Source organism: Dromiciops gliroides, chromosome 6, assembly GCF_019393635.1.
Source record: "Dromiciops gliroides isolate mDroGli1 chromosome 6, mDroGli1.pri, whole genome shotgun sequence".
Taxonomy (NCBI): Eukaryota; Metazoa; Chordata; class Mammalia; order Microbiotheria; family Microbiotheriidae; genus Dromiciops; species Dromiciops gliroides.
Window position 1 is genome coordinate 15,687,573 of NC_057866.1, and position 18,870 is coordinate 15,706,442.

At 45.3% G+C, this 18,870-nt stretch overlaps 1 protein-coding gene across 1 annotated transcript in view; it reads left to right on the forward strand.

Moving 5' to 3' along the window:
- LOC122731821 (butyrophilin-like protein 1) overlaps positions 1–18,870 on the forward strand; it is a 64,246-nt gene that overhangs the window by 43,537 nt on the left and 1,839 nt on the right. The window contains exons 7-12 of the mRNA XM_043972090.1: positions 663–755; positions 1,557–1,731; positions 2,782–2,852; positions 7,255–7,404; positions 9,413–9,505; positions 10,738–10,912. Of these exons, the coding sequence (XP_043828025.1) occupies positions 663–755; positions 1,557–1,731; positions 2,782–2,852; positions 7,255–7,404; positions 9,413–9,505; positions 10,738–10,912 (757 nt within the window). The remainder of the gene's footprint in view (positions 1–662; positions 756–1,556; positions 1,732–2,781; positions 2,853–7,254; positions 7,405–9,412; positions 9,506–10,737; positions 10,913–18,870) is intronic.

Below are 18,870 nucleotides of genomic sequence, written 5' to 3' on the forward strand. Positions count from 1 at the left end.
GCCCACCTAGGGATCCCCTGCCCCTCTCTGCAGACCACCTGCAGCACTGAGTGCTGATGGCAGAGGGGCACTTTGGGTGACATGCCCTGTGTCTCATAGGGACAAGAGGACCTCCTCCTTTAGGTAGAAAGAAGAGGGGGCCCGAAGCCTTGGGAACATCCCTAGCCACCCTTCCTTGTCCCTCTTTGGAGGGTCGGCTGCTGCCCTGGTGTCCCTGCCCTTTCTCCCAAGGGTCTCCTTGCCTGTGCCCAGTTGAGCGGTGTGACCATCCTTCTCATAAACACACCAATGCCCCTGTGGCCTGGGGCTGTCAGCCGTGCCCAGTTGATCCTGTCCTCCTGGGAAGCTCCTTTAAGTCCCAGCATGAGCTGCTTCCCCTTTCCCTGGTTGCCACCCCTTGCCACAGGTCACCGGCTTCAGGAGTAGAAGGTTAAGACTAGCTTGGGGGTGTGTGTTGGGGGATCCACCTCAGTTCTTCAAAGACACTCACACATCTAGTCCTTCTCCTCAGCTTCAACCCCACAGTGGTGTTTTCTGTCCTTATTTGGGGTCGTCCTTGACCTGAGGCATAGGAAGGATCTGCCTTAAAGCTGGGATCCTGAGCTTGGCCTTCGGGGGGCCCGGGGGATGGCATTCTGACAAACCTTGTTTGTGAATTGCAGGAACAACTCAGAACCAAGAAGCAAACTCCATCTCCTCCTCCCAGTCCGCAGCAGCCAACCGAGGAGAGGCCACCCACCAGCCCTGTCTGTGAGGTCAGGGCACAGCTCTGCTCTGGAGAGCTGGCCCCTCTGTGATCAATCACTGGCCCCCTGTGATCGCCAACTCTTCTGTGATCAATTGCTGGCCTGGTGCTGGAAGGGATGGACTCTAAACCTTCCTGCCCACTCCTCACCCCCCAATCTCAACCCACATGAGCAAGACCCTGAGCTTGAAGATTTGCTGCTGCCTCCGTTTTCTCTGCTTATTCTCCCCAGTGTCACCTCAGGCATTAGTTGGGGATAGGGACAAACAACAGGATGATGTGTCTGTGGCTTTAGCTGCTCTCCCTAAGGAAGGCCTGGAAGCTCTGGGACTAGCGCCCCATAGCAGGGCTGGGTGGCCGTTCCCTGTGGCGATCTCTGCGGGTCAGATGATGTTGCCTTACTTTATTTGACATTGACAAATACGTGGCTGCGTCTCTGCCTTTCAGCCAGCACAGGGAACATGCAGGCATGCTCCACAGGGCCAGGGGTTGGGGGGCTCTTCATACCCCCAAGGTCCTCCCTCCATTTTCTCCAGGCCTGGGTATTGGGGTATTGTTTCATGCTTCCTATTTTGCAAGAGTCCAGCCAGGTCAAATTAGGAAGACTTGAGTTCAAATCCTACCTATGACATGTCCTTAGCTGTGTGACCCAGACCAAGTCACTTAGCCTGTCTGCTTCAGTTTCCTTATTTGGGAGATGATAATAGCTCTTTACCTACCACGATTGTCAGGAGGAGAAAATTGATGATGCTGATCCATACTGATAATAATGAGAATGATTCCAAAGGAGCTTTCCTTTGCCTTTCCCCAGGATGTTGCATCTTATGAGGCTGAGCCAGGTTACAAGGACCATGGCACAACATATTCTGGGCTGGAGCAAGAGTCCGAGTACACAGCAGTGCAGTCAGACTGTCAGGAGACAGTGAACCAGCAGGAGCCTGGGGCCATCTATAAGACCACAGAGTTGATGGCTCCCAATCAAGAAGGTGCCCCATCCCCACCCAGATGTCCCATGATCACAGTGGATCAGCAGGGGAGAAGCTTATGTCTGCCCTGCCCAGGAGCATTTGCTGGGCCCCCTTTGCACACTCCCACATTGCCTTGGGGGGGGGTGTCAGTCAGTGCTCTTGTGATACTGGGTTTTCCTGTTGATTGCCTGAATCCATCACAAGCCATTGCTTGTTTGTGGTTGCTCCCCACTGAGAGTAGCAAGGGCTTAGGTAGAGCTTTCCTGCTCTCAGAGTTCAGTTTGAGGGCAGTGCTGGCTGTGGGCTTTCTTGAAGGTCCATGCTAGCCCAGGCTGGAGCCAGGCTCCTTGTTGAAGCTTCTATGGATGGAGCCACTGTCCCAGTTTGGTGCGCTAGGGGTACCTAATGGGACTGGAGGAGTGGGAGCCAAAGACCGGTATCTCTTGTTGGCTTGCTCAAAAAGGAGGTGGAGAAGCAGATCTAGACATGGGGAAGGCTTTGCTGGTACATTGGTGGCATTATGATCTATATGGAGAAAAGGGAAAAAAATGAAGATAAAGCATTCCACACCCCTCTGAGGGACCAGGAATGGCATCATGCAGATGGTAGTACCTGAGCTGACTGAGAAGGAAGCAGGAATTGTAAAAGACAGGAGGTGAAGAGAGAAAGCATTCCAGGCAGGGGGACCAGTGGAAGGGCCTAGAGGTGGGAGATCAGAACAGGAAGAAGGCCATTTGGGCTGGACCATATAGTGAGGGAATGGTAGGCAAATAGAACATTCGAATGGCAAGTTGGGGCAAAGTTTTGAAGGATGTCCAGTGCCATGCAGAGGAGCATATATTTGACCCTAGAGGTGTTAAGAAGCTGCTGGGATTTATGGGGAAGTGTGGGAACATGGTCGCAAAGGTATGTAAGGCAGATCACTTTGGCAGCTGAGTGGAGGATGGATGAGTGCTTTATATTGGCATCCTTTCTTATAACATAGAGCTTAGATCGATTTAAAAAAATTAAACTGAATTTAAATGACCCTTTTTCCTGTTAATATTCAAATTTTTTGTTGACTTTTAGAGGAAAATACATATGATGAACATGAAAATGCCCTTGGGATCACAGCCACAGCCCTCTCTGATCATCAGGCTGCTAAGCAAACCTCACAGTGTTTGGGGCTGGGACTGGGGTGTCATGTAGGCTTGGGTTTGGTTGCATTCATTGTTTCCTTGGTGCTTCTTCATTACCTTTGTGGCTTTTTCTTTTTTAAATTAAATTTTACTTTTCTCAGTCAGAAAAAATCTCTTTCTCCTTCTTTCTCTAATTCCCCAATTGAAAATGAAAGAAAAACAAATCATCTATTACAAACATGTATAGTCAAGCAAACCCACATTTCTACATTGGCCACGTCAAAGAGAAAAAAAAAGTCACACAACACACATGTACATGTGTACACACATTATACATGTGCACACACGCACACCTCGTTGTGCCCTCTGAGCCCTTCACTTCTCTATCAGGAGATGAGCAGCCTTATTAGTCCTTTAGAATCATGGCTGATCATTGTGTTGATCAGATTTCCCAAGTCTTTCGAAATTCTTTATCTTTACGGTGTTGTCATTCTATAAATTGTTCTCCCAGTTCTGCCCACTTCCCTCTGCATAGGTCAGACAAGTCTTCCAAGGTTTCCTCTGAAGCTATCATTTCTTACAGCACAGTAAGATTCTATCATCTTCATGCACTCATATTTTTATACCATTTTCATATCCTCTTATATTCAGCTGCTCTCTGATGAATGGACAGCCCTTCAGACTTCAATTATTTGCTACCTCAAATAGAGCTATCAATATTTTGGACATCTTTAGAGTTTGTTTTCCCTACAACTAAGTCCTCCTTGAATCTACCCTCCCTCTTGTAGTAATTCCTCCCTTTTCCTTTTATTTCTATGTTGAGCAAAATGTGTTTCTGTACCCATCTTTGTGGTCCTCGGGCCAAATCAGATGAGCACAGGGTTCAAGTGTCAACTGCTCCCTCCTCCCCTTCTTGTTTGTATAGATGTCTACTTCCACACATAACCTTCCCCCACCTTCCCCAGTGTATTCTTCTTCCCCTTTCTTTCCATTCTTTTTAAAAAATTGAGAAAAAACAACTACTCCCGGGTCCTCTGTATAATTGGACTCCCTCTGTGACCCTTGATAATGATAGTTTTCAGCGGGGACACATACATCATCTCTTCATATTAGAATGTAAACAGTTTATTCTGGTTATGATTGTTTTTGTTCATGTTTACTTTTTAATATTTCTACAAAAATGAAATATTTGCATTTCAAAGTTTCCAAGCAGCTCTGGTCTTTTCATCAGGAATGCTGGGAAATTTTATGTTTTGCTAAAGATTCATTTTTTGTTTTGTAGGATTATACTCAGTTTTGCTGACTATGTTATTCTGAACTGTAAGCCTACAGCTGTTACTTCCAGAATATCATATTCCAAGTTCTTTGCTCTTTCATGGTGGTGGCTGCTAAATTGTGTGTGATCCTATCTGTGGCTCCTTAGTACTTGAGTTTTCTTTCTATTGCTTCACTATTTTTTCCTTTGACCTGAAAGCTTTGGATTTTGGTTATGAAAAGCCTGGGAGCTTTTACTTTGGGGTTTCTTTAAGGAAGCGATCAATAGATTCTTTCCATTTCCACTAGGCCTCTGGAGTCAGGAAGATCTGAGCTCAAATCCAACCTCAGACATTTATTTACTAGCTGTGTGACCTTGGGCAAGTCACTTTACTCTGTTTGCCTTGATCCATTGAAGAAGGAAATGGCAATCACTGTAGTATCTTTGCCAAAAAAACCTCCATAGTCCACAGGGTCATGACGAGTTGGATATCACCGCACAACTGAAGTAGAAAAATTTCCACTTTGCCCTTTGATTCTAAGAGGCAGTTTCCTTTTAAGATTTCTTTGTGTCCGTGTCCCTTTTTGGATGATGACTTTCAGGTAGACCAGTGGTTCTTAAAATTTTTCTTCTTGATCTGTTTTCAAGGTCATTTTTTGCTATGAAACACCTTTTCTTCTGTTTTTTTCCTTGTGAGTCTATTTAATATTTTTTGTTGTCACATGGAGTTATTAGCTTTCATTTTATCCATTCTAATTTTCACTGAGTTTATTGTTTGAGCAAGATTTGTGCCAACCCTTTGTGCCAACCTGTTCTCTTTCTTTTTTTTTGTACCTCTCATTTCTTTTCTAGTTTTTTTCTTCTAGTGATATTTCATTTGCTTTATTAAGAAAATTTAGCTCTTTGTTTAAAAACCTTTCTTTTTATCTCTTCCAGAAATTCTGGTTGAATTCGTGCCTTTAGGCACAAAATTGTGCTTTTCTTTGAGGCTTTGCTTGTAGATAATTTGGAGCCGTCCTCTTCTTTTGGGATTGTCTTGAACTTCCTTGTCACCATAAGAGCTTTTTGTGGTGGGATCCCTTAGTGTTTTCTCCTTCTTTTAGTCTGTTTTCTGATTATGCTAGGACCAACCTAGCTCTGTGCACTTCTGGAGGGAAGGTCTGGGCTGGTCCTGTTGCTGCTTTCTTGGGATATTGAATATTGCATTATTCTAGGATCTCAGTGACAGCTCAGACTGGGGACCTGTGACTTTTCAGTGCTCCCAAAGGGGCTCAATGTGGGGCAAAGTGTGATCCCTTCACCCTTTGTCTGAGCTCTGCAAGTTTCTGACTTGGGTTTAGGTCTGAGCTAAAGTAGATACTGCTGGGCTTGACCACTGTAATTCAGCAGGGAAGCTCAGTTGGCTCAGAGTGACAGAACTGGAGGCTTCTCTTTAGTTTGGGATTCCTGGCCTCATCATTCCTCTGCAGCCTTCAAAATGGGGTAAAAGCTAGAACTGAGACCGTATGCTACTTTTTAGGGTCTGAACCACCTGAAACTGATACAGGGTGATAAAACTTCCCTTTGGCACCAATTCCTGAACTCTTATGTAGTCCCCATGTCTTGGTTTGGGTCTGGGACCTCATCTTGCCCCAGTCCATCCTCTTTCAGTCCCTGGGAACTGTAATGTTTCCCTTGGTGTATTCAGGTCCATCTCCAGTGTCTGCAAACCTCTCTCTTTCCTAATGCTAATTGGAGCTAGAAAAGCGACTCACTTACTCTTGGATTACCTGTTTGGAGTTTGGTCTGTTTTTTTCCCAGATCTGTTTGGAGCAGTTTTGGGGGGGACCTTAATGTCCTTCTGCTACACTGCCATCTTGGCTCTGCCCTCATGTCTGGGCAGTCTTTTTTTTTTTTTTTTAAGTGAGGCAATTGGGGTTAAGTGACTTGCCCAGGGTCACACAGCTAGTAGGTGTTAAGTGTCTGAGGCCGGATTTGAACTCAGGTCCTCCTGACTCCAGGGCTGGTGCTCTATCCACTGCACTTCCTAGCTGCCCCAAATTCTGGGCAGTCTTAAGAGCCTGCTAATTCTGGCCATTTGGGTCACTTCTCAACAGAGACAAGAATTTCATTTTAATTTGGACAGCAGGAGATCTGGCTTTCTGATAGCTGCCTTAACTGGTTTGGTTGAGTGCTGAGATTAGGAAGAGATCTCTTCAGCTCAGCCCTGCCTTGAAGCATGGATCATGGTAGAAGTCCCCCTAATGTCATTTCCAGAAGAGAACTCTTAGTTCACTGAACATTAACATGTTTGGTTTTATCACTGTATATACAACTTACAATGTGTGTGTGTGTGTGTGTGTGTGTATGTGTGAGTGAGTGAGTGATGTGTACGTGTCTTTCATATACACACAGAAGTACTTAGTGGGGAGAAACATTAGAAATGTAGCTCTGAAGGCAGACTTAAACAAACCTATGTGAAATTACTTCTCTGCCTCAGTTTCCTCTTGGGTAAGATGGGGATTTGGACTGTTTCTTTTTCCCCTGTAACTTTGACCCCATATAGAGCAACCATGTTCTGAGTTTCCAGAGAATGGGGCTTCCTACCTTCATTCCACTTTACCCTTAAGGTACAGACTGTAGACAAGGTCTCTCTTTGTCTGAGCAGTGTCTCTGTAACTAAAAGTGTGTTTTCCTCTCTTGATTGTTCTCTCCGCTGTCATATGTGGATTTTCAGATTATAAGAGTGGTTTCGGAGATAAATTCAGAGTCCAAACCAAGAGGCAGGACCCATCTTCTGTGGGGTTTAAGTACCAGGAGAAACTGGCGCAGGATGAATCTTAGCAAGGCACAGTCGCTGTGCAGCCACGAGCTCCTCCTTGCCTTCCCAGACAGCCACTTGTAGCACAGCCTTGCACAGATGGTGCCCAAAGGAAGAGAGGCTCCCTTTGTTAGCATGGGGAGCCTTGGGCTCATTAGATCAGATCTGCCTTTATTTAGTACCTACTATGTGCCAGGCACTAGGAACCCAAAAAAGGTCCCACCAAAAAATATCCCTGTTCTCAAGGGGGTCACAGTTTTATGGGGCAGTGTGCCAACAGTTATGTACCCTGTGTGTGTGTGTGTGTGTGTGTGTGTGTGTGTCCTTTTCTATGTACGAAATAAAAATAGACTTTGTTTTCCTCTCTAGCGAACATCAAAAAGAGCAAAGTCCAAGGTACCATTGAGAACCTGATCAAACACAGGGAAGAAGAAGATCAGAGGAAGGCAGAGGCAGAGAGAGCCAAGAGAATGGCCCGGGAGAAGGAGGAGCAGGAGGAGGCCCGCAGGAAGCTGGAGGTCAGTGGCCATCTCTGCTGGGAGGGGAGGGGTAAGTGGAGGGTGAGGGAACCCTCTTGGTCCTGTGTTTTAGACTCACCCCACACTTGGCCTTTTCAGTTGAAAAGCTTCCAGCTGCGATCAAACACCAATCTAGATTTAGCAGATGCATGTGGAGCTGGCAATATGATTTAGTGGCTAGAATGCAGAACTTGGAGGTGCAAAAGGCCTGGGTTCAAATCTGCCTGTGACATTTTCTGGGTGACCCTGAGCAAGTTCCTTTACTCTTCTCAGATGCAGCTTCCTTAGCATTAAACCAGGGACCATGATGGCCACAGTGGCTATTGCTGAGATTAAAGGGGAGATCCTGTCTGTCTCTCTCTCTCTCTCTCGCCTCCCTCCTCCTGTCTCTCCCGTCCTGTTGTGAAGTTTTTGGTAGATTTTAAAGTGCTTTATGAAGGTCATTTTGATTGGAGGGTGTCATGGAAGGGGTCATGGAGACCCCCGAGCCTAAAATGCACACCCACCCATTTTCTAGATATGGAAACTCAGGTCCAGAGAGAGGAAAGCACTCATGCACTGAGACAGCATGGTCTCATGCTGTCCTTTGGGGATACTGAGTATGGGGTCAGAGCTGGTGTTTGAACCTGTGGTCAGTCCTCTGACTCCCAGGCCCAAGGCCCTTTCCACTGAACTACACTGGCTTCCAGGAAATTGGATGGAGTTAGAAAATCTGAAGGCTGGGAGGGACAATAGTGGTCATCTAGTCCAGCCTCTTTATTTCACATATGGGGAAGCCAAGGTCCAGAAAGGGCCCTGCCAGGTAGCAGGTGATGCCACTCTGGCATACTTCATGGATTGCTGGGGACCCTGCTCATGGACTACCCTAATGTCCTAGGGAATGAATAGAATTTACTGGACTGCCTGGGAAGCAGGCATCTATCTAACTTGGAGCCTGGGTCTCATTAGGGAGGGTTAAAAGCAGCAGCTGCTGCTGAGCTAATCTCAAAACATTCCATGTGGCTTTCTTCTTCCTGTAAGATGCACCTGCTAATCCAGCTGGTAAGACCCCAGCAGCTGGAGACCCAGGGTTTCCCTCATTGGTCCCAGGGGAGGAGCAGGGCTGACTTGACTGTGATCCATGATCTGTGATCAGGCTGACCTGGCTGGCAGCTCCAGGCTGGGTATTGTTTTTCCTGTTACCCTTGTGTTGTGGACTGGACAGAGGTGCTTTTCCAGGCCTTGGTTGTCTGGTTATACACCTGGCTCTTCTTCCTAGCTGGTGCATGTTTCCTTTTCTGCAATCTGCCCAGAATTTTCCATGCCCCCCCACCAGGTGGCAATGCCAGAGGTAGGAAACCAGCCAGGCCCACCTAGGGATCCCCTGCCCCTCTCTGCAGACCACCTGCAGCACTGAGTGCTGATGGCAGAGGGGCACTTTGGGTGACATGCCCTGTGTCTCATAGGGACAAGAGGACCTCCTCCTTTAGGTAGAAAGAAGAGGGGGCCCGAAGCCTTGGGAACATCCCTAGCCACCCTTCCTTGTCCCTCTTTGGAGGGTCGGCTGCTGCCCTGGTGTCCCTGCCCTTTCTCCCAAGGGTCTCCTTGCCTGTGCCCAGTTGAGCGGTGTGACCATCCTTCTCATAAACACACCAATGCCCCTGTGGCCTGGGGCTGTCAGCCGTGCCCAGTTGATCCTGTCCTCCTGGGAAGCTCCTTTAAGTCCCAGCATGAGCTGCTTCCCCTTTCCCTGGTTGCCACCCCTTGCCACAGGTCACCGGCTTCAGGAGTAGAAGGTTAAGACTAGCTTGGGGGTGTGTGTTGGGGGATCCACCTCAGTTCTTCAAAGACACTCACACATCTAGTCCTTCTCCTCAGCTTCAACCCCACAGTGGTGTTTTCTGTCCTTATTTGGGGTCGTCCTTGACCTGAGGCATAGGAAGGATCTGCCTTAAAGCTGGGATCCTGAGCTTGGCCTTCGGGGGGCCCGGGGGATGGCATTCTGACAAACCTTGTTTGTGAATTGCAGGAACAACTCAGAACCAAGAAGCAAACTCCATCTCCTCCTCCCAGTCCGCAGCAGCCAACCGAGGAGAGGCCACCCACCAGCCCTGTCTGTGAGGTCAGGGCACAGCTCTGCTCTGGAGAGCTGGCCCCTCTGTGATCAGTCACTGGCCCCCTGTGATCGCCAACTCTTCTGTGATCAATTGCTGGCCTGGTGCTGGAAGGGATGGACTCTAAATCTTCCTGCCCACTCCTCACCCCCCCAATCTCAACCCACATGAGCAAGACCCTGAGCTTGAAGATTTGCTGCTGCCTCCGTTTTCTCTGCTTATTCTCCCCAGTGTCACCTCAGGCATTAGTTGGGGATAGGGACAAACAACAGGATGATGTGTCTGTGGCTTTAGCTGCTCTCCCTAAGGAAGGCCTGGAAGCTCTGGGACTAGCACCCCATAGCAGGGCTGGGTGGCCGTTCCCTGTGGCGATCTCTGCGGGTCAGATGATGTTGCCTTACTTTATTTGACATTGACAAATACGTGGCTGCGTCTCTGCCTTTCAGCCAGCACAGGGAACATGCAGGCATGCTCCACAGGGCCAGGGGTTGGGGGGCTCTTCATACCCTTTTCTCCAGGCCTGGGTATTGGGGTATTGTTTCATGCTTCCTGTTTTGCAAGAGTCCAGCCAGGTCAAATTAGGAAGACTTGAGTTCAAATCCTACCTATGACATGTCCTTAGCTGTGTGACCTAGACTGAGTCACTTAACCTGTCTGCTTCAGTTTCCTTATTTGGGAGATGATAATAGCTCTTTACCTACTTTGTAATTTAAGATTCTAAATGTGGATTCTGATCTGTTCCCCCAGTTTTGGGGGAAACTGACTAAAATCACTGATAAAACGAGTTTAGGTTTTTAAGGGTTTATTGGAAAATAGAAAGAAAAAGATCAAGAACAGAATTCCAACAGCCTGGCATTCCTATCTTTCCTCCAATTTCCTGTGAAGTCCTCTGCCGCCACCACCATCAAGTCAGGAACCCAAAAAGCCCCAGAGCTCTCCGTGTGGGCTCCCTTTCCTCCTTCCTGTCTCCTCCCAGACCATAGGAGGCTCCTCAAGTTGATTGGCTGGTAGCCTTGATAGACAGCCCCCATGAGCAAACGTCATTTCCTGACGCCAAGGAAAAGCCACAATGCCTCTGAGGCATTTTCCTCATGGTGGAGCTTTCCCACAGCAAGTCTCCAGTAGGTGGCATCATTCCAATCATTACACTACCAAGATTGTCAGGAGGAAAAAACTGATGATGCTATCATTGATAATAATGAGAAAGATTCCAAAGGAGCTTTCCTTTGCCTTTCCCCAGGATGTTGCATCTTATGAGGCTGAGCCAGGTTACAAGGACCATGGCACAACATATTCTGGGCTGGAGCAAGAGTCCGAGTACACAGCAGTGCAGTCAGACTGTCAGGAGACAGTGAACCAGCAGGAGCCTGGGGCCATCTATAAGACCACAGAGTTGATGGCTCCCAATCAAGAAGGTGCCCCATCCCCACCCAGATGTCCCATGATCACAGTGGATCAGCAGGGGAGAAGCTTATGTCTGCCCTGCCCAGGAGCATTTGCTGGGCCCCCTTTGCACACTCCCACATTGCCTTGGGGGGGGGGTGTCAGTCAGTGCTCTTGTGATACTGGGTTTTCCTGTTGATTGCCTGAATCCATCACAAGCCATTGCTTGTTTGTGGTTGCTCCCCACTGAGAGTAGCAAGGGCTTGGGTAGAGCTTTCCTGCTCTCAGAGTATAGTTTGAGGGCAGTGCTGGCTGTGGGCTTTCTTGAAGGTCCATGCTAGCCCAGGCTGGAGCCAGGCTCCTTGTTGAAGCTTCTATGGATGGAGCCACTGTCCCAGTTTGGTGCGCTAGGGGTACCTAATGGGACTGGAGGAGTGGGAGCCAAAGACCGGTATCTCTTGTTGGCTTGCTCAAAAAGGAGGTGGAGAAGCAGATCTAGACATGGGGAAGGCTTTGCTGGTACATTGGTGGCATTATGATCTATATGGAGAAAAGGGAAAAAATGAAGATAAAGCATTCCACACCCCTCTGAGGGACCAGGAATGGCATCATGCAGATGGTAGTACCTGAGCTGACTGAGAAGGAAGCAGGAATTGTAAAAGACAGGAGGTGAAGAGAGAAAGCATTCCAGGCAGGGGGACCAGTTAGTGGAAGGGCCTAGAGGTGGGAGATCAGAACAGGAAGAAGGCCATTTGGGCTGGACCATATAGTGAGGGAATGGTAGGCAAATAGAACATTCGAATGGCAAGTTGGGGCAAAGTTTTGAAGGATGTCCAGTGCCATGCAGAGGAGCATATATTTGACCCTAGAGGTGTTAAGAAGCTGCTGGGATTTATGGGGAAGTGTGGGAACATGGTCGCAAAGGTATGTAAGGCAGATCACTTTGGCAGCTGAGTGGAGGATGGATGAGTGCTTTATATTGGCATCCTTTCTTATAACATAGAGCTTAGATCGATTTAAAAAAATTAAACTGAATTTAAATGACCCTTTTTCCTGTTAATATTCAAATTTTTTGTTGACTTTTAGAGGAAAATACATATGATGAACATGAAAATGCCCTTGGGATCACAGCCACAGCCCTCTCTGATCATCAGGCTGCTAAGCAAACCTCACAGTGTTTGGGGCTGGGACTGGGGTGTCATGTAGGCTTGGGTTTGGTTGCATTCATTGTTTCCTTGGTGCTTCTTCATTACCTTTGTGGCTTTTTCTTTTTTAAATTAAATTTTACTTTTCTCAGTCAGAAAAAATCTCTTTCTCCTTATTTCTCTAATTCCCCAATTGAAAATGAAAGAAAAACAAATCATCTATTACAAACATGTATAGTCAAGCAAACCCACATTTCTACACTGGCCACGTCAAAGAGAAAAAAAAAGTCACACAACACACATGTACATGTGGACCCACATTATACATGTGCACACACGCACACCTCGTTGTGCCCTCTGAGCCCTTCACTTCTCTATCAGGAGATGAGCAACCTTATTAGTCCTTTAGAATCATGGCTCATCATTGTGTTGATCAGATTTCCCAAGTCTTTCAAAATTCTTTATCTTTACGGTGTTGTCATTCTATAAATTGTTCTCCCAGTTCTGCCCACTTCCCTCTGCATTGTTCAGACAAGTCTTCCAAGGTTTCCTCTGAAGCTATCATTTCTTACAGCACAGTAAGATTCTATCATCTTCATGTACTCATATTTTTATACCATTTTCATATCCTCTTATATTCAGCTGCTCTCTGATGAATGGACAGCCCTTCAGACTTCAATTATTTGCTACCTCAAATAGAGCTATCAATATTTTGGACATCTTTAGAGTTTGTTTTCCCTACAACTAAGTCCTCCTTGAATCTACCCTCCCTCTTGTAGTAATTCCTCCCTTTTCATTTTATCCATTCTAATTTTCACTGAGTTTATTGTTTGAGCAAGATTTTTGCCAACCCCTTGTGCCAACCTGTTCTGTTTCTTTTTTTTGTACCTCTCATTTCTTTTCTAGTTTTTTTCTTCTAGTGATATTTCATTTGCTTTATTAAGAAAATTTAGCTCTTTGTTTAAAAACCTCTCTTTTTATCTCTTCCAGAAATTCTGGTTGAATTCGTGCCTTTAGGCACAAAATTGTGCTTTTCTTTGAGGCTTTGCTTGTAGATAATTTGGAGCCGTCCTCTTCTTTTGGGATTGTCTTGAACTTCCTTGTCACCATAAGAGCTTTTAGTGGTGGGATCCTTTAGTGTTTTCTCCTTCTTTTAGTCTGTTTTCTGATTATGCTAGGACCAATCTAGCTCTGTGGCACTTCTGGAGGGAAGGTCTGGGCTGGTCCTGTTGCTGCTTTCTTGGGATATTGAATATTGCATTATTCCAGGATCTCAGTGACAGCTCAGACTGGGGACCTGTGACTTTTCAGTGCTCCCAAAGGGGCTCGATGTGGGGCAAAATGTGATCACTTCACCCTTTGTCTGAGGTCTGCAAGTTTCTGACTTGGGTTTAGGTCTGAGCTAAAGTAGATACTGCTAGGCTTGACCACTGTAATTCAGCAGGGAAGCTCAGCTGGCTCAGGGTGACAGAACTGGAGGCTTCTCTTTGGTTTGGGATTCCTGGCCTCATCATTCCTCTGCAGTCTTCAAAATGGGGTAAAAGCTAGAACTGAGACCATACTCTGCTTCTAAGGGTCTGAACCACCTGAAACTGGTGCAGGGTGTTAAAACTCCCCTTTGGCACCAATTCCTGAACTCTTATGTAGTCCCCATGTCTTGGTATGGGTCTGGGACCTCATCTTGCCCCAGTGCATCCTCTTTCAGTCCCTGGAAACTGGAATGTTTCCCTTGGTGTATTCAGGTCCATCTCCAGTGTCTGCAAACCTCTCTGTTTCCTAATGCTAATTGGAGCTAGAAAAGTGACTCACTGTGATGTTTTACTCTTGGATTACCTGTTTGGAGTTTGGTCTGATTTTTTCCAGATCTGTTTGGAGAAGTTTTGGGGGGGACCTTGATATACTTCTGCTACACTGCCATCTTGGCTCTGCCCTCATGTCTGGGCAGTCTTTTTGTTTGTTTTTAGTGAGGCAATTGGAGTTAAGTGACTTGCCCAGGGTCACACAGCCAGTAAATGTTAAGTGTCTGAGGCTGGATCTGAACTCAGGTCCTCCTGACTCCAGGGCCAGTGCTCTATCCACTGCACCACCTAGCTGCCCTAATTTCTGGGCAGTCTTAAGAGCCTGCTAATTCTGGCCATTTGGGTCACTTCTCAACAGAGACAAGAATTTGATTTTAATTTGGACAGCAGGAGATCTGGCTTTCTGATAGCTGCCTTAACTGGTTTGGTTGAGTGCTGAGATTAGGAAGAGATCTCTTCAGCTCAGCCCTGCCTTAAAGCATGGATCATGGTAGAAGTCCCCCTAATGTCATACACCCTGCTAGCAGAGTCTGAGCCCTGTGATGGACTGCCTGCATGGTTATTGTCAAATGACTAGCCTGAGAGTAGTAATAATGACTCCCTTTTCTGGAGCCCCCTGAAGCTTTCAAAGCCCTTTCTTTTTTATTAGAATATGGGGGCACAATGCTCCCAGAATTAATATTTTATTATGACATCAAAAGCATCTTTCATTGGTTCAAAAATAGAGAGACAGATGAATAGAACAAGATACGCATGGAAGAATAAAAGACAATGTAACTCAAACTGGCTTAAAACACAATCTTAAAAAGAATGAAAATCTCTATGAAAATAAACTCATACTATTAATTTAAAAATGTACAAAGGAAACCCTTATGTAACATTTGAACTGACATTATTTTTCTGAGTGAATTTAGAGCATTTTTGATTTCGATATCTAAAATCTCTAGATCTCATATTAATATCTTGCTGTCTACTTCTGGACTTCTGTAAAATATATCTCTGTCTATGGCAGTAGAAGCAGGTTCTTGAAATATGATAATTGTCTTGTACATTTTTAATCAGCTTAAGTTTCTCTTGTTTTTCTTTAAACCCTTTATTTTCTCTGTTGGTTCTTTCATAACACAAATGCTTTATAAAGTTATTAATTAAAGACAAAAGCAGGTAAAGATAAATCAAAATTGAAAATCCAAAAAAATTAAGCAGTAATATGATCTTATCTCCTGTTTGTCTGATTAACCAGACTAAAGTTAGAGAAAAGCAAGTACTTAGCAGGTCCTTATGTGCTTAGGAAGTAGAAGAAACCCAATTGAAAATTTAAAGGGACAGGCACATAAAATCAATGAAAATAGAAGAAACATACAAACATAATCTTTCTTATCCAACATGAAGATCAGTATGTTTAGGGATTCAGCAATCCCTTTGTGGTCGCCAACTGTGATGTTTTTGTTTTGTTTTTGTTTTGTTTTTTGTTTTTTTTGCAGGGCAATGTGGGTTAAGTGACTTCCCCAGGGTCACACAGCTAGTAAGTGGCAAATGTCTGAAGCTGGATTTGAACTCAGGTCTTCCTGAATCCAGGGCTGGTGCTCTATGGACTTTGCCACCCAGATGCCCCCAACTGTGATGTTTAAAATCTAAATGTGTGGTCGCCTTAAATTAGAAGCTTTAGCACCAGTCTTTGGGCATTAAACATTTATTAAAGCATACTAGGTATTAGTAAAAGCACACGTGGAGTTCAGAAAGTTGAGAAAAGTTCTATCTAGCCTACAGTTCCAGCCTGGTCTGGTTCTTCCTCAAGTCCTCCACCACAAGTCTGCTTCAACCATGAACTGCCCCAGCAAACTGAATGTGGAAGCTTTTTTTTTTTTTCAGCAACAAACATTTATTTTATTTTCTAGTTACATGTAAGGGTACTTTTTAACATTTATTTTTCATAAGATTTGGAGTTCCAAGTTTTTCTCCCTCACTCCCTCCCTGTCCTCCCCCCTCCACATGATTGCAAGCAGGTTATATATGTATAATTCACAAGTGTTCTTTTTATCAGTTCTTTCTATAGGGGTATATAATAAGCTTCCTCATTAGTTCTTTGGGATTGTCTTGGATCATTGCATTGCTGAGAATAGTTAAGTCATTCACAATTGCTCATTAAACAATACGGCTGTCACTATGCACAATGTCCTCCCAGCTCTTCTCACTTCACTATACATCAATGTTCATTAGTCTTTCAAGGTTTTTCGGGGATCATCCTGTTTGTCATTTCCTGTAGCACAAGACCATTCCACTACAATCATATAGCACAGCTTTTTACATCAGTCATCAATTGATGGACATTCCCTTGATTCTCAATTCTTAGCCTGCACCAAGAGTTGCTATAAATATTTTTTGTACAATTCCCCCCCTTTTCTCTTTTTCATGATTACTATTGTTAACTGTTTCCCTTCCATCCTATTCCCTTCCCCATGATATTTATTCTATTATCCCTCTTCTTTCATCCTATCACTCTTCAAAAGGGATTTGCTTCTGTCTGTCCCCTCCCCCACTCTGCCCTTCCTTCTTTTGCCCCTCTCTCTTTATCCCCTTTCCCTTCTATTTTCCTGCAGGGTTAGAGAGATTACTCCACCCAATTGAGTGTGTACATTATTCCCTCCTTGAGCCAATTCTAATGACATTGAGGTCTTTGAGCCAATTCTGATGAGTGTTTGGCTCACATACTGCCCAGATTAAGTAGATTACTCCACCCAGTTGGGTGTGTCAGTTAGTCCCTCCTTGGGGCAGCTCTGATGAGTTTAAGATCTTTGAACCTTTTCTGAGGAGTGTAAAATTCATTTACTGCCCTGCTCCTCTCCCATCTCTTCCTCCACTCCATAAGCCTTTTCCTGTTTCTTTCCTGTAGGATTTCACTTCTGCCCTCCCCTCTCCCCCAGTGAATTCCCTTCACCCCTCAATTTAACCCTAAAGATGTCATCACCTAGCTAAGTGACACAGTGGACAAAGCATCACCCCTGGACCCAGGGGGATCCCAGCCAAAACCTGGCCTCAGACACAAGACAGTTGCCCACAGTACGACCCCAGGTATGTCTCCCAGCTCCAATTTTTTATGGTTCTTGAGGGTCTTATATTTGAAAGTCAAATTTGCCATTCTGTTCAGGTCTTTTCATCACAAATATCTGAAAGTCTTCTTTTTTCATTAAAGTCCCATTTTTTCCTCTGAAAGATTATGATGAGTTTTGCTGGGTAGGTTATTCTTGGTTGTAATCCCAATTCCTTTGCCCTCTGGAATATCATATTCCATGCCCTCCAGTCCTTTAATGTAGAAGCTGCTAGGTCTTGTGCTATCGTGACTGGGGCTCCACAGTACTTGAATTCTTTCTTTTTGGCAGCTTGCAATATTTTCTCCTTGACCTGAGAGCTCTGGAATTTGGCTGTAATATTCCTAGGAGTTTTCCTTTTGGGATCTCTTTCTGGAGGTTATCGGTGGATTCTTTCAATTTCTATTTTAGCTTCTTCTTCTAGAATTTCAGGGCAATTTTCCTTGAGAATATCTTGGAAGATGATGTCTAAGCTCTTTCCTTGATCATGGTTTTCAGATAGACCAATAATTTTCAAATTATCTCTCCTGGACCTATTTTCCAGGTCAGCAGTTTTTCCCAGAAGATATTTCACATTACCTTCTATTTTTTATTCATTTGGATTTGCTTTATTGTGTCTTGGTGTCTTATAAAGTCACTGGCTTCCACTTGTTCAATCCTCGTTCTTAGGTAATTATTTTCATCAGAGAGCTTTTGTATTTCCTTTTCAATTTGGCCAATTTGAGTTTTCAAGCTGTTGACTTTTTTCTCATGTCTTTCCTGCATCCCCCTCATTTCTCTTTCCATTTTTTCCTCTACCTCTCTAACTTTATCTTCAAAGTCCTTTTTGAGCACCTCTATGGCCTGAGACCAATTCATATTTTTCTTGGAAGCTTTAGATATAGGGGCCCTGATGTTGATATCTTCCTCTGACGGTGCCCCTCAGTTTTCATTGTTACTGAAGACACATTCTATGGTCCTCACCTTTCTCTGTCTCCTCATCTTACCTTTCTTTTATTAGACTTTTAGCTCCTTAAAGTGGGGCACTGTTTCCAGGCTGCAGTATCCCAAGCTTAAGAAGTCCCAGATGGTATGATTTAAGGAGGATCAGGTTCTTTACTCACCTGGCCTGTTCCCTGGTCCTTAGATGACCCCAGACCAACTTGCTAATCAGCAGGCTTTGTGTGTTGTAGTTGTTAGCTCTGATGAGCCTGTGCCCCTCCCCTACCTGGGCCACTGCTACTCTAGCCTACCTCCTCGTTCTCAGCAGGGGTGTAAAGTCCAAGTTCTGCCTTAGCACCAGCATAGACCCCTGTAGTCTCCCCCTTGCCCAGGGCTCAGCCCACTCACCAGACTGTGAGCTTAGTTCCAGATGACACTGGTGCTTCAGCTGATTCAGAGGCTCTGGGGGGTCTTTTTCTCTAGTGAGGCCTTCCTGGGACTGGATCTGTGTCAGGGTGACTGTGGGGTTGGGCTCGACTTCTATATTAGCACAGTAGCTCCCTCCTTCTGACCTTTCAAGCTGTTCTTGGTTAGAAGATGATTTCAGCACATTATTCTGTGAGTTTTGCTGCTCTGGGCATTTTCCTATGGTGTTATTTGGATGTTTTTTGGAGGGATCGTGTCATGAGTTCAGGAACTCACTGCCTTTCATCCGCCATGTTAGCTCCACCCCTCAAAACCTTTTCTTAACATGAACCCTATGAGGTCATTATTGGAAGTATTATTATACCCATTTCAAAGACTGGCAAAACTGAGGTTTGGAAATTCCAATGGTATATACCCAAGGTCACCAGGCTGATATGTTTCTGAGCCTTGGTGGAGCCCCATTCTAATATAATTATAGATCCTTGGTTTATTGCCATGCTGGCACCAGGGAAGGACTAGCAGTACTTGGTTAGGCCAGTGGTTTCTAACTGAAGTTGTCATCCTCTCATCAGACGACAAGAGTATTTAAGCACCTACTGTGTATCAGGCATGG